Source organism: Caretta caretta, chromosome 4, assembly GCF_965140235.1.
Source record: "Caretta caretta isolate rCarCar2 chromosome 4, rCarCar1.hap1, whole genome shotgun sequence".
Lineage (NCBI taxonomy): Eukaryota > Metazoa > Chordata > Testudines > Cheloniidae > Caretta > Caretta caretta.
The window spans coordinates 69848979-69864571 of record NC_134209.1 but is presented as its reverse complement, the minus strand read 5'-3'; the positions used below and the strand labels follow the sequence as shown (position 1 = coordinate 69864571).

At 45.2% G+C, this 15593-nt stretch overlaps 1 protein-coding gene across 4 annotated transcripts in view; it reads right to left on the bottom strand.

Moving 5' to 3' along the window:
• FHDC1 (FH2 domain containing 1) overlaps positions 1–10742 on the bottom strand; it is a 48953-nt gene extending 38211 nt beyond the window's left edge. Inside the window, exons 1-3 of one of the 4 annotated variants that reach the window (XM_075127745.1) lie at positions 10555–10742; positions 8359–8657; positions 2718–3345 (exon numbers count right to left, since the gene is read on the bottom strand). In XM_075127745.1, coding sequence (XP_074983846.1) covers positions 2718–3200 — 483 coding nt within the window. In that variant the 5' untranslated portion in view covers positions 3201–3345; positions 8359–8657; positions 10555–10742. Of the gene's footprint in view, positions 1–2717; positions 3346–8358; positions 8658–9421; positions 9489–10554 lie in introns of those variants that run through there. The other 3 variants (XM_048847633.2, XM_048847635.2, XM_048847634.2) reach the window with 3 other exon arrangements.
• Between the last annotated feature and the right edge of the window lie 4851 nt (positions 10743–15593).

Sequence of the window (15593 nt, the reverse complement as noted above, 5' to 3'; positions counted from 1 at the left end):
ACGGCATAGGCACGCCCCTGAGCGGAAGAGGCACTCTGGCAGCACAGGGCCAAGCAGGCCAGTGTGCATCTGGCAGCAGCCAGTTTGTAAACAGTGCCCTTGCACTGGGCTGGGCGGAATGGGGATGCCCCTGCCGCACTGTGCCCCATTGCTCCCATCCACCCCTCACTTTGGGGACCGACACCCCCACCCCCTGCACCATGCCTCACCATGCACCAGGCCCTTTGGGGGCCCACAAATATGTTTGGTGTGGGCCCACAAAAGGTTTATTCGGCCCTACTTGGCATCCACACCAATAAAAAGGCTATCATTCATCCATCATATAAAAAAAACACAACAACCCACAATTCTCCACCTATTTGGAATATAAACACCTAAAAAACAGATTTCATCTTCTATCATGGACAAAGCCATGAATTTTTTCTGCACTAAATAATACTGTAGTCTTACAATATTTTATATAGGAGCTGCAATTCCCATTAATGTTAAAAAAGAGCTGTAAGACCTCAGCATCTCGGAGGAGATAGGAGAAGATCAAAAAAATACTCAAAACACCACATAAGCAGCTATATACCACCTCTAAGCCAAAATGATTCCATTAAAGGCTGCAGTGTTCTCATTTCAAAGAAAGTCTCACGAATCAACATTTTGCTCAATTGGAATATCTCCTAGGGGCATCATGTTTGTTATTATATTAATGAAAGCTATGAAGTTTTGTTAGAAATTTGAGAAATCATGTTATCTGATACTCATTATCCCATCATTCAGGATACTTAATAATCAGAGATCCATTATTCCACTCTTTGCTTGATGTAAAAATTACTCATGGAAGCCTTTAAAGAGCAGCTTTATTTGCTTTTTTAAAATCATGTGGCCCCCCAACCTGTTCACAATGAAGTAACCAGATCTCCATTGTTTGTCTATTTCTTTAGTAAAAAGAAAAGGAGTACTTGTGGCACCTTAGAGACTAACCAATTTATTTGAGCATGAGCTTTCGTGAGCCACAGCTCACTTCATGAGCTGTGGCTCACGAAAGCTCATGCTCAAATAAATTGGTTAGTCTCTAAGGTGCCACAAGTACTCCTTTTCTTTTTGCGAATACAGACTAACACGGCTGTTCCTCTGAAACCTGTCATATTTCTTTAGTGTTCATAAGAAATTAGTTTCCTTTTTCTAATATCTGCACATTTGTTTAAACTTTATCCTGACACCCCCTTTTCAAGTCTACTGAAGTTACAAATGTATGATGTTTTAAATCAGTTCTAACACCTTTTTAATTTTCCTCACTAAAGTTTGATACAAAAGCAGATACATTTCCAGCAGTCTCTCTTATTTGGTGCTTGAATTAATATTCGTTCCATTCTTTGGTCCTTTATGCATATTTAACATTTCCTCTCTGTAAATTCCCTCTGCCTACCAGTACTTACATTTGCATTTTTACTTCCAGTTTTGCAAATATTTAATAGAAACACTTCCAAGCTGTTTAGTCCAAAAAAACATAGGTTGTTTGTAAGAGTTTTAAAAAAAAAAAAAAGAAGAAGAAGAACAAAATAGAAATGCTACTAAGTGGTTTACTGGAAAATGTTTGACTCTAAAGATTCCTTTACAGAGTTGAAGGAAATGCTCTCCCCTACCCCACATGACCCCCAAACCAGATTTTCTGTAGCACCAGAAAATGAAACTACTCTATTTCTATTGCCCAGTATTAAGAAGGTGAACTTGATAAATGGGGAACAACTTAAATTAGATCTAAAATTAGTAACAGATGCAGTGAGCAAGTCTACACTACTGTGCTATATCAGTACAGCTGCACCACTGTAGCACATCTGGTGAAGATATGCTATGCCAACAGGAGAGTGCTCTCCTGTCAGCATAATTGTTCCATCTCCGTGAGAGGTGGAAACTATTTCAGTGGGAAAGCACATCCCGCTGACATAAAATGGTGTCCTCATCATGCTAAGTGATTTGTGTCGCTCAAAGGGGTGTCATTTTCACACCCCTGAGCGACGCAAGTTACATCGACTTAAGTGGTAGCATAGACCAGCCCTAAGAAAAACATTTGTTGTTTCACTCATATACTTACGCGTTCTCCCCTACATTGTCTCCAAACAGTCACATTAAAAACAAAGTTTTGTCTTTTTGCATTTGTGTTAGGATGATTCTTTTATCCTCCTTCGAGATACATCATTTACTTTTGCCCTTCAGAACTACTACTAATGGAACGCTGCCTACTAGATCCCTTTAACAACTCCTTGAAGTGTGTGCTTTCAAAAGTAGCAACTGAAAAGGAAGACAAGGACATGGTGCAGTTGTGCATATAAAATAATGCGTGTAAATTACTGTATTTGTACTCTTCATGTAATCCATGCCCAGAAATGAAGATTTATCAAGGGCTAGCCAGACAGAATCTACAGTAATCACTGGAGACACATTCTTTCTTCCTCAAATATAATATTTTTTGCCAGTGATCAAATTAAGGGACTTTATTGAGATAACATAATAACAGAACCAGCCTTTCACGAACTAGTATCTTTAAATAAAAGCATAAATCTAACAGTTTATGCTCTGCAAGTTTTTTGGGTAAAGTGATAAGAAAAGATATGGTGAATGGCAGCTGGTCAGATTTCACATCAATTTCTAAGACATTATGGTGAATAACAGAGAGAGAGAGAGAGAGAGAGAGACACAGCAATGTTGGGCTACTTCTGAATTCTTACCTCTTCTTTAGTATCTTTAAATGATGATTTTGAAGTTCGCCTCCTAGGACCCTGAAGGTTGGTTTCCTCTTGCTGCCCAAAAAGCTCCTCAATTGTTTTTGTGTCAATCTGGAACTGCTGCCGTCTTGCAGCAATAGTCCAGATATTTGTTTTACCGCGGACTTGCTCTTCAGGAATTGTTTTCCAGAAGAAACTCCGCATCCGTTTTTTTTTGCTGTGGGGGCCATGCCCATTTATAAACTGTGGCGGAGCTGGTGGGGTTGGTCCTGGAGGAAGAGGTGGCGGCGGCGGCGGCGGCGGCACCCCAGGTGGCGGAGGTGAAAAACCAGCACCTGTGACTGAACATGGTGGCAGCAACGGGGGTGCTGGAGGAGGTGGTGGCACTTGTTCTGTTGTCGGATCTTCAATCATTAATCCAGTTGCAACTGATATAGCCCCATTTTCTTTATCATTGACCAAGGAGAGACAATTCATAACATGCATTTTAGTCTCTCCTATGAGGAGAGACGTACTTCCCTGGGTCTCCTTGAAACATTGAGCAATGGAGTAGCAATTTGTGTCAGACACTTTCAAACTCTAATCTGCCTGAAGTGAAAACAATGCAGCAGCCCTGGACCATCTTCGCAACCTACAACAAAAAACACAATGGTGAAATTCAGATCAAAGAGACTGGATTTTTTCCCTGGTACAGGTAGCAATGTATTAGTGGGAAATACACAAAATTCAATATAAAACAATCATTAGTCATTTTAAGTTTTAATCTAGATGGGAGATTTTCTGAAAAACAAAGTTCTCTAGGGCCTAATTTTGTAAAATTTATGTACATCCACAATAAAATGTCAGCTAATTATGGGGCATTACATTTAAATAAAATTAAAAACTTTAAATTTAAAGCATTGAGTGCCTCTGGAGAGACCAGAGGTTACTGAAACACCTATTCTGGATTCAATATAATTTCTAAAGAAACAATATTTATCCCAAGCCATTTCAACAAACGGAACACATTCCAACTATTCATTTTAGATTAAAAATATCATTATACAGATTTCAATATGCAGAGTTAGAATGTACTTATATATTGACAAAAGCTCTGCCTGAAGCTTTTTAAATGGCTTCCCCTTCAACAGTGAATCAAGACAATGAATTATCCCAGATTGTTCAACTATGTAGCATATGGCTTTTTTGCCCTAATATTTTTCATGCAGTTTTCATTAATAAAGTGTACAGAGTCCCAAAACCCTAGATTCTTAATAAAACTGTGCAATATTTATGGTTACTGACCACAGACATGCATCTTAAAAAAACCTAGCATCTACATTTTGTCATTGTCATTAATGGTCAAGTTACAATACATTTACCAAAATTTACACACTAGAAGAGAGACTGCAGTTTTATTAGGATGTGTCTTTATAATTCACTCAGGTATCTAGATTACTGTAGCTACCTCAATAAGCATGTCTCACTACAGATCAAAAAAAAAAAAGGGGGGGGGATATAAAATTGGAATAATAAAATTACATAGCCTAAGCTCTAAGCACATGCAAAGCTGAAAATATTTACTTAAGAAAACTTGTATGTCTAGATGAGAATCTGGTAGCTCAAAGTTATTGTGACAACTGCATTATTTTTTTTTTTATGTTGCCACTGTGGCGGAGCAAATGGTGATGTTGGTGGCAGCAATTTTAAAGCTAGTTAGGTTTTTTTTTTTCAAAGGCACAATTTAAAAGTTTGTCAGGTCACTCGTATTAATGAACGAATTTACACTTTTTAGAGATTTTCCCTGAGAACGCATCAGACTAAAAAGTTTCAAAAACAAGGCCCAACTAAGAATGCTATTGTTTAATCCCTTTACATGTTTACTGGAGGATGTGGTTAAACAGCATTGTAATCAGAGATAGATACTACCAAATTGAGTGGTAGTATCTATTGCACAGGCAAAGTTAGATGGAGACTGAAGAAGGAGTACCAGGCAAAGAATGGTAATAGGAAATCTAATAAAAAAGTTACAGCAATGCACTTGTGCAAGACTACTACTAAACAAAAGTTTGTTTATTAATTAGCCTTATCTACTTGGCATTGTTCCTCACATTTGACAGAACGTATACATAATTAACAGCAATTCAGATTACTTAATATTTTGGAACAAAAAATACTGGCAAGGTGGGGGAGGAAAAAGAGACCTTCACCGCTGCCAGATATGAACCATTATAGCATACATTCACAGAGATAAAAAGTTACAGAGACAAGCCATGTGGCAGATCTTCTGCTGATGTAACTTGACATAGCTCCACTGACTTCAGTGGAAAAAGTCACAAGACACCAGTCAACTTCACCAGTGCTTTTTGGAATCTTGTGGGCAGCAGCCAACCAGATATTTACTTCAAATTTACTAGTCATATTCATTTCACTCTCTTGAAGTAGTGAAAGTATTCATGAGCGTGGGGAACCCAGAAAATACAGGCTCTGAAGCGTTGAGGAGGATACTTTGATGGAGGAAGGAAAAGAGAGAAAAAGGATCTGAGAAAGAGGTGCTTCAAATTTAAGTCAGCTATCTTCTATATAGAGACTGATAGACTGAACGCATCAGGGTTTGTCTCAACTCTCAGAGTGTTACACAAGAAGTGGAAATTTCTAATAAATTCAGATGCATTAGGAAGAACTGGTAAATAATCCTAATCAAACAGTGCTGCTTCATCAATGTCCCAACATTAACCACACGAGAGTAGAACTTCAGATACATTAAAGCAGGGGTTCTCAATCTTTCCAGACTACTGTACCCCTTTCCGGAGTCTGAGGCCCAAGCCCCGGCACCTGGGATTGAAGCATGTAACTTAGCTTCACGGCGGGCCCCCCAATGGCATGGGGCCCTGGGCAATTGCTCCGCTTGCCACCCCCTAAACCGGCCCTGCACTTGTGATGCCCCTAAACCTGTCTCATGACCCATCTTGGAGTCGCAACCCCGGGGTTCAGAAACACTGATCTAGGTGAGTTGATATATCCCCTGGAAGACCTCTGTGTACCCCTGGTTGAGAACCACTGGATTAAAGTATTGTGGGGGGAAAAGAGTTCAGCATACAACTTCTAGCTGTTGAGTAAAGCCTTTAGATTTCTTAAAACTTGAGATATTTGATTTTTATATATTACGTATATTCAAGCTAACTTTAATTTTTGGATACTCATAATGCTGTGGAAAACTAATACCTATTATGTATTCATTAACAGCTCAAAACAGTCTTGTACATTAGAACCTGTTCTATTGAGACAGGAAATGTTGGCAAAAAACAGAGCGAAGACTGACCCATCTGAAGAGTGCCATGGGCTTTTAACTTCCTTTTAGAGCACTACTAGAAGTCAGAAAAAAAGGTATTGTTTCCTGTAGATGAAATATTAAAGTCAAACAGATTGCATTACTAATTAGCACTAAGTTTCATCACTGGGCAAAGCCCTTGAATACACAGCTTTCTATCCCAAAGTAGAATTCTATCAAAAGCACTACACCTCCGCAAATGTTTTGGTCATTTCTAGAAATGGGACCTATGCTAGAGGCCCCAGAGAAACACCCCCACCCCACAACTTTGGTTTGAGTTTTGTATCCAAATGTTGAGGTTTGTACCCTATTCTAATCAGTTGAATAGCTATACATAATCCCAAATGAAGCCTCTTATTCCCCTGACCTGCAGGAGTGTTGCAACAGCTGTTACACGCTTTACAGATGAGGATAGGAGATGGATGGTCCAAAAAGGAAGTGAATCATACATTCTATTGCCTTTCCTTGGGGGAATTAACAGGGAACAAAAGAGTCTCCTCTCCACTTCTGTAAGATTAAGCCCATAAGTAGAACGGGGGAAAAGCCCAGCAAGTAATGGTAAACCTAATAATAGAGACCATTTTAAACCCACCAGTACCTCATGCAGCTTTGGATGATGGCAACAGTGATAAACTTAATTTTTTCCCATAACCGGGATGGAGGGGGAAAAAGAAGTCTGGAATGAATGTGTGAAAGGAAAACTACAAAACACACACAAGCATTCAGCTATTGTTTTTCCACAGATAAGCACAGTCAAGTAGAGGAGGTCACCTGCTCTTAACAGAAGCATAAAGTACCCTAGTTACTAGGCTGAGATACAGAGGAATGTCAAAATTCCTCTCTCAAAGAATCAGTTTGTGGATGCACCATAATACTAGCCACTAATGTGGGTGGGGGAAGAGATAAACAAGCAGACTGCTTTCAGAGTAACAGCCGAGTTAGTCTGTATTCGCAAAAAGAAAAGGAGTACTTGTGGCACCTTAGAGACTAACCAATTTATTTGAGCATGAGCTTTCGTGAGCTACAGCTCACTTCAAGTAGACTGCGACACTGTCTGCACAGCTTATTGGTGGCAGCAGGTGTCCCCTAGCCCTTGCAAGAAGTAGAGGGAGGGACGAGAGCAATTCCCACTCATAACTAGGGAGCAAGTCCCACTCCAAAATACACTGGGAGTAGGTTAGTGCCCTAAACACTTAATCTGATAAAATTCAACTGGAGCTGAAATTTTAGAAGGAAGGGTAGAAGGGGAGAAGATGGGAGATCAACACTCAAAGACTTCCAACATTATAATCTGCATCTTTGCACATTTGTTACATCCAAATCAGTCTGAGCAGCAAAACGGTTTTAAAGTGATGCCTTTAGTACATTTAAGAATGTTCATATTGACACTGCTGTACACATATTGAATATTATCAGATCTGCAGATCACACTTTTCAAAGGAAAGGAACACCAAATATTTTAATTAAATGGAGCATTTTATTTTTGTCTCACTCATGATTTTATCGTACAGAATTTCACCCATAACCATTCTTCAAAGACGGAGAGCAATAAGGAGCTTTTCCCCAGCTCAGAAGACAAGCATTCTAAAAAATGTTGTTTCCCAACCAAAGTAACTGCCATTTGAAAGAGACGCAAAATACTATATTTGCATACACAAATTAACAAGTGAAATGTTTCAGTGTACAGTGACTTTTAGAAATTCATATTTGTTCCCTTTAGTCCATACCTCCTGTTCTCTACCAAATATATTTCTCTGTAAAATATCTCCCAAACTCACACTAAAACAGCACTGCCTTTGAGTGCTCACACACCACAATCCTCACCACAATACTTAGATGTCTGGATCTCAACAATAGCTTTACAATGAAGTAAATGGAGCAACTAGTTGCTAACCACAGTTACAGCAACAGAAAACACTGGCATGTATAACTAGAAATCCAACCTGCCACAAGAAGAAAGGCTCATATTAATCACAACAGCTTAGAAGATGACCATTGAACACACCCTGAGAAAATGCTCATCTGAAACATATCCCTTAAAAGTATGACTGAAAAAGACAAGGCCCCTTTTAGTTCAGTGCATGAGTAAAACAGACAATAAAGACAATGGCCACCAGACAAAATGAAGACATCATAGTTTTAAAAGCTAGCCTTTTTGATTCCAAAGATACTTTTAGAAGGTGGTAAAAGAGGGAGTGTTAATATTTGATTTCTGATTGAGAAAAATAAGCCAAAAAGGTTTGTCCTCTATGCAGATAAAAAGGCATGTGTATGTGTACACACAGAGCTGCCTTAGAGGACCACCCAAGGGGCAGTAAAAAATTGGTTACTTACAGGTCGGTCTTTAACTGAAGGTCGAACTACATGGTCCTGGAGACCTCGGGACACTTTATCAGAGCGGTTTAAAGCTGAGGTTTGGTTTTGGAGGTAGGCTGCTTGCCCGGCTAGATTCTGTCCTGCGCACACACTTATACGGGAAATAGCAGTGACTTGATTCAGTTAATTACAGCAAGTGTATCCCGTCGGGTGATTCCTCCTCCTCCTCCTCGGTCAGCTGCAGCCCAGAGAGGAAAGGGTTAACCCCCCTTCCTTACCTCATTCTCCCAGCTTCCGCTGGCTTCTCTGGGCGGATCCTGAGAGAGGCAATTAAAGAAACCCTACTGAGAGCCCAAGTTTGCTGAGTGTGTTCAGTCCCGGGGCGAGGGTGAGGTGAGGTGGGGCGGGCTGCGGCGCGTCCCCTCCCTCCGCCCAGGGGGATGCTGCCTGAGCTCCCCTCCACAACAAGTGCGGCAGCTGGAAGAAAACCCGGCGGCCAGCAGCTGCGCCCTTCCCCACACCCAGCAAGCGCCCTCTCCTCGCAACCCCCCCTTCCTCCGCTCCTGCCCGGCTCAGGGCACCTCTCCTCTTGCCCCAGCCGCCCCCTATCCAGGGACCCCGCCCTTGCTGTCGCCTCTCGCAGCTCTGCGCTCTCCCACCGCGTGCGCAAGGAGCGAGGGCCCCGGGCCGGGTGCAGCACGGCCGCCTGCCCCCACTTCCCGCACGGCCCGCGGCTGGGCAGCGCCGCCGCACCTGGCGGGAGGGCGGGAAGCCCCGCCGGATCTATGGCAAGCCCTCCCTGTCGTTTCGCCATTCCGCCCAGAGGGGACCGGGGGCGCCGCAGGGTGGGGTCCCTGGCTCCTCGGGGCACCCTGCGCAGCCAGGGCGGGGCTGCCTCTCCATGCCCTAAACTGATCTCAGTCCCCAGAGCCCCCGCAGCAGCAGGAGGGATTCCTCCCCCGGCAGGCTACAGCCGCCGCGTCTCTCCCCTCTAGCCTCGCGCGCTGCCCTGGCTCCTAGGCTGCGAACTCAGTCCGTCCCAGCCTCCCCTATTTCACCCGGGAGCAGAAAGACTCGCAACCATGGCTGCGGCTCAGCAAACGACAGCATTTCCAGCATCAATCACTGAGGGAGGGCGTGAAGAGAAACACACCCGCGTGAAAGCTCGAACACACCACGACGCAATCAGGGGCCCATCAATCCGTGTCTCGTTCTGCAGCTGAGGGGGGAGGGCTGTACCCTCCTCCCATTTCTTCAACTTCAGGGGACTCACAGTGGCGCACAATTGCAGATGAAACACAGGCGACCAGGATCGCTCCCCACAAGGCAAGGGTGCAGCATGGACCTGCCTTTACTTTTAATGTCCTTCCCCCTCTGAAGTTGAAGATACTGAGTAGGGAGTTAAGCAAGCAGTAAATATACGATCCGGTGCAAGGAACCAGGCTGCGCACAGAAAAACAGCATTTCAGACTCCTGTAAAGTCACAGTGACACAGGTGCTAGAACTAGGGGTGCTGGAGCACCCCTGCCTTGAAGTGATTTCCATCATATACAAGGTTTACAGTTTGGGTCAATGGCTCTCAGGACCCCCACTGTACAAATTGTTCCAAAGCCCCTGCACAGTGGTGCAAATATTTAATTTTTTTATATGGTGAGGCCCTTGGAAAAGACAGAACCGGCATCTACATTACAATGAGATTGTCTTGGTGTTGAAGATTGTTCCTCTTCTTTCCAGGGAGAAAAATCGATTTTAATTTGCAGTAGAAGGAAGGGGGATTTTTATGGCTGTGTTATTACCTCTTGTTAATCCTGCGGCACGAGAAGCGAGGTCTCACTGCTCCCGAGCCCAAGCCCGACACTTCATCACCCAGCCAGGCGCGAGCACTCCCAGGGGAGCCCCAGCAGCTCAGGTCCAGATGATCTGGACAGACCGGCCGGAAGGCTGGGCAAAGCCACCGCGAAAGCAATGAATTCGAACAAACCGGCGACAGGGTCCCAACCTCGCTCAGCAAAAGCACGGAAGAGAAGGCGGCTCGCGCGACAACTCTTCATAACGCAGCCTTCCCTTGGCCCCTCGTGTCAGTGCCCCAGTGGTGGGGAATTGCATTGTGAATAACACCCATGTCTATAACAACATACATGATCCACTCACACGCAGGCTTCAGTCGCGCTATTCACATGTCACAGCCTTGCTCCCGCTCTCAGGGCCACTTACCTTTTCTGCCTCCAGCCGCACGGATCCCCCCGCGGCCCCTCTCCCCCTCCGCAGGGGCCCGGTGAATGCGCTCTGCCTCTTCTCTCCCACACCCCACTGCCTTGGTCTGCCGCTGGGCTCTTCCCCGGGAATCCGGGAGAATGCCACCACCTCCGCCCATCTCACTGCAGCCGGGGCCAGGCAGCAGGAAGAAGGAGGTAACACGCAGGCGCAGCACTAGGCGGGGCTGCCTCAGGTGACAATGCTACTCTCGTCTCTCCAGCAAAGGGACAGTAAAGCCGGGTGGTTTTAAATTTTCTCTCCACTCCCTGAGCAACATCAGGCTCCCACTGAAGTCCGTGGTGAAACTCTCCCCTGACTTCAGTAGTACAGCGTCAGGCCCATGCTTTGCACTTGCACCTGTAGTTCTTCTATCCCAGGAGCTATTGCTTTGGAAAGAAGGACAGGAAGGAATAATGACACAAAGGTTGTGGCTTGGCCGAAACCAATGTCATTTACAGGGAAAGGACACTACTCATACACCGAGGCCCCCATCCTGCAAACACTTATGTACCTGCTTAACTTCAGGTACCGGAATAGTTCCTCTGTTGCAGTGGGATTGCTCAGGTGCCTAATTAAACAAGTGTGTAAGTGTTTGCTGGATGGCATGGCCAGTTTACTGAAACTATTCACAGAATGAAGACAGAGACGGGACCCCTTTGGTTCTGTTCAGAAAGGGACTTTTGTTTATGTGCTTGGGATTTTTATGAAACTTCTATCATTTTCCCACTCTGGCCTTCGAGAACTTCCCCATGTCTACTGATTTCTGTGGAGTTAAAAGATGTCTTCTTATTTTTCTCCATAAATGTTGCTGTTTGCAAAATTCAAATATCTGCAGATACAGCAGTCTGAATGGGATTGCATCTAAATTTTCTAATAAATGATCATGAAGAACTGTTGGTCATTCACTTGAGACAAAATAATACAATGTATTACAAACAGCGGGAAATAAATGGGTTGTATCTTTGGATATCTAATTGGTAATTTTGAATAATGATATAGGTCCTAATACTACAAAAATAATGCACATTCTTAACTTTATGTAGTGGGAGTAATAGCGTAATCCAACGAGATCAATGGTACAATGCATAATGTATACAATTAAACACTTGCTTCTTTGTAGGACTGGGGCATTTGTCTAAATAAATTCCTCTGTGACAGCACGTGACAGGGTCATCTCTACTGACCTAAGTGTAGTACTGACTACTGGTCAATCCACCTTGCCCCCGTCATAGCTCTGTGTCTACACTATGAAATTAGGTCAAATTTATAGAAGTCAATTTTTTAGAAAGCAACTTTATACAGTCGATTGTGCGTGTCCCCACTAAGCACATTAAGTCAGCGGAGTGCATCCACAGTATCAAGGCTAGCATCAACTTTTGGAGCATTGCACTGTGGGTAGCTATCCCACAGTTCCCACAATCACTGCCGCCCATTGGAATTCTGCGTTGAGCTTCCAATGCCTGATGGGGCAAAAACATTGTCACGGGTGGTTTTGGATACATGTCGTCAGTTGCCCCTCCCTCCATGAAAGCAACGGCAGACAATCATTTCACTCCTTTTTCCATGCGGGCGCCATACTGCTTTCAGCAGACGGTGCAGTAGGTCTGCAAACCGTTGTCAACGAACAACCACTTCCGCTGCCACTCTGCTCTCCTGGTGCTATGAATCCACCTCGCAGGTCCTAGTCTATATGACCGTCGTCCGCTGCTTCCACTGCAACTCTGCTCGGCTGCTCTTGTCTCGCCCATACCATGGCAAGCATGCAACCCACTTAGCTGTTTTGTCCTGGCAGCAGACGGTGGAGTAGGTCTGCAAAACTGGTCATCCAACCACCGTTTCCCCTGCAACTCTGCTCTCCTGCAGACGCCATATCACGGCAAGCGGTGCGGTGATGAGAGTGATGAGGACATGGACACAGACTTCTCTCAAAGCACGGGCCCTGGCAATTTGGCCATTCTGGTGGCAATGGGGCAGGCTCATGCCATGGAATGCCGATTCTGGGCCCGGGAAACAAGCACAGACTGGTGGGACTGCACAGTGCTGCGGGTCTGGGATGATTCCCAGTGGCTCCAAAACTTTCGCATGCGTAAGGGCACTTTCATGGAACTTTGTGACTTGCTTTCCCCACCCTGAAGTGCAAGAATACCAAGATGAGAGCAGCCCTCACTGTTCACAAGTGGTGATAGCCCTCTGGAAGCTTGCAATGCCAGACAGCTACCGGTCAGCTACCGGGAATCAATTTGGAGTGGGCAAATCTACTGTTGGGGCTGCTCTGATCCAAGTAGCCAACGCAATCACTGAGCTGCTGCTATCAAGGGTAGTGACTCTGGGAAATGTGCAGGTTAGAGTGGATGGCTTTGCTGCAATGGGATTCTCTGACCTTGGTGGGACGACAGATGGAATGCATATCCCTCTCTTGGGACCGGAGCACCAAGGCAGCCAGCACATAAACCGCAAGGAGTACTTTTCAATGGTGCTGCAAGCACTGGTGGATCACAAGGGACGTTTCACCAACATCAATATGGGATGGCCGGGAAAGGTATGCTTGCATCTTTAGGAACTCTGGTCTGTGGGAACGGCTGCAGCAAGGGACTTACTTTCCAGACAAGAAAATAACTGTTGGGGATGTTGAAATTCCTATAGTTATCCTTGGGGACTCAGCCTACCCCTTAATGCCATGCCTCATGAAGCCATTCACAGGCACCCTGGACAGTAGTCAGGAGCAGTTCAACTGTAGGCTGAGCAAGTGCAGAATGGTGGTAGAATGTGTATTTGGACATTTAAAAGTGCGCTGGTGCAGTTTACTGACTTGGTTCGACCTCAGCGAAACCAATATTCCCATTGTTATTACTGCTTGCTGTGTGCTCCACAATATCTGTGAGAGTAAGGGGGAGATGTTTATGGCAGGGTGGGAAGTTGAGGCAAATTTCCTGGCCCCTGGTTATGCACAGCCAGACACCAGGGTGATTAGAAGAGCACAGCAGGGTGCGCTGCACATCAAAGCAGCTTTGAAAACCAGTTTTATGGCTGACCAGGCTATGGTGTGACAGTTCTGTTTGTTTCTCCTTGATGAAAACCTGCCCCCTTGGTTCACTCTACTTCCCTGTAAACCAACCACCCTCCCCTCCCCGCTTCGATCACCAGCAATAAATCAGAGGCAATAAAGTCATTGTTGTTTCAAATTCTTGCATTCTTTATTAATTTGTCACACAAATAGGGGGATAACTGCCAAGGTAGCCCGGGAGGGGTGGGGGAGGAGGGAAGGACAAGGCCACACAGCACTTTAAAACTTATTGAATGCCAGCCTTCTGTTGCTTGGGCAGGCCTCTGGGGTGGAGTGGTTGGGTGCCCGGAGGCCCCTCCCCCTTCCCTCAGCATTCTTGGGCGTCTGGGTGAGGAGGCTAAGGAACTTGGGGAGGAGGGTGGTTGATTACACAGGGCCTGCAGTTGCGGTCCATGCCTTCCCTGCACCTGAACCATATGCCGGAGCATATCAGTTTGATCCTCCAGTAGCTACAGCCTTGCATCCTGCCTCCTCTCATCACGCTGCCACCATCTCTCCTGTTGCTCGAGCCATCTATCCTCTCGGGCATCCCTCTTGTCCTCGCGTTCATTTTCTGCTTTCCTGAACTCTGCCATTGTTTGCCTCCACGCATTCTGCTGAGCTCTTTCAGTGCGGGAGGACTGCATGAGCTCAGAGAACATTTCATCGTGAGTGCATTTTTTTCACCTTCTTACCTGAGCTTAGCCTCTGGGACGGAGATGCTAGTTGCAGCATTGAAACATTTGCAGCTGTGGGAGGAAAAAAAGAGAGAGTAAAATTGAAAAAGACACATTGGCCATTTAAAAGGAGGGGCTGATGTTTTCGGGTTAACGTGCAGCACAAACCCAACTAAGCCCCCACACACACCCAATTCTCTGGGATGATCGCTTCACCCCTCCCCTCACCACATGGCTAACAGCATGGATGATTTCTTTTCAGCCACAGGCAAACAGCCCAGCAGGAACAGCCACCTCTGAATGTCCCCTTAATAAAATTCCCCTATTTCAACCAGGTGACCATGAATGATATCACTCTCCTGAGGATAACACAGAGAGATAAAGAACAGATGTTGCTTGAATGCCAGCAAACACCGGGACCATACACTGCCATGCTTTCTTATGCAATGATTCCAGACTACATGGCCTGGCATGGTAAAATGTCCTACCATGGAGGACGGAATAAGACTGCCCTCCCCAGAAACCTTTTGCAAAGGCTTTGGGAGTACGTCCAGGAGAGCTTCATTGAGATGTCCCTGGAGGATTTCTGCTCCATCCTCAGACACGTTAACAGACTTTTCCAGTAGCTGTATTGACAGCGAATGCATCCCAAGTCTTCAGGGCTAATTAATCATTAAACACGCTTACTTTTACACTGTGTATTATATTTACAAAGGTACATTCACCAGAGGTGCCTTTCTCCACCTTCAAGGTCTGGGAGCCCGGTTTGGGAGGGTTTTGGCTCCAGGGTGATAAACAGTTCCTGGCTGTCAGGGAGAACGGTTTCTCCGCTTGCCTGGTGTGCGCTATCTTCAACCTCCCCCTCATCATCATCTTCCTCGTCCCCAAAATCCTCATCCCTGTTGCGTGAGACTCCCTTGCAGGAGTTCACATACAGGTGTGGGGTAGTTGTAGGGGTACCCCCTAGAATTGCATGCAGCTCATCATAGAAGCGGCATGTCTGGGGCTCTGACCCCGAGCGGGCATTTGCCTCTGTGGTTTTTTGGTAGGCTTGCCTGAGCTCCTTAAGTTTCATGCAGCACTGCTGCAGGTCTCTGTTATAGCCTCTGTCCTTCATGCCCTTGGAGATTTTTTTCACATATTTTGGCATTTCGTCTTTTGGAATGAAGTTCTGATAGCACGGATTCGTCTCCCCATACAGCGATCAGATCCAGTACCTCCCAGTCGGTCCATGCTGGAGCTCTGTTGTGATTCTGGGACTCCATGGTCACCTCTGC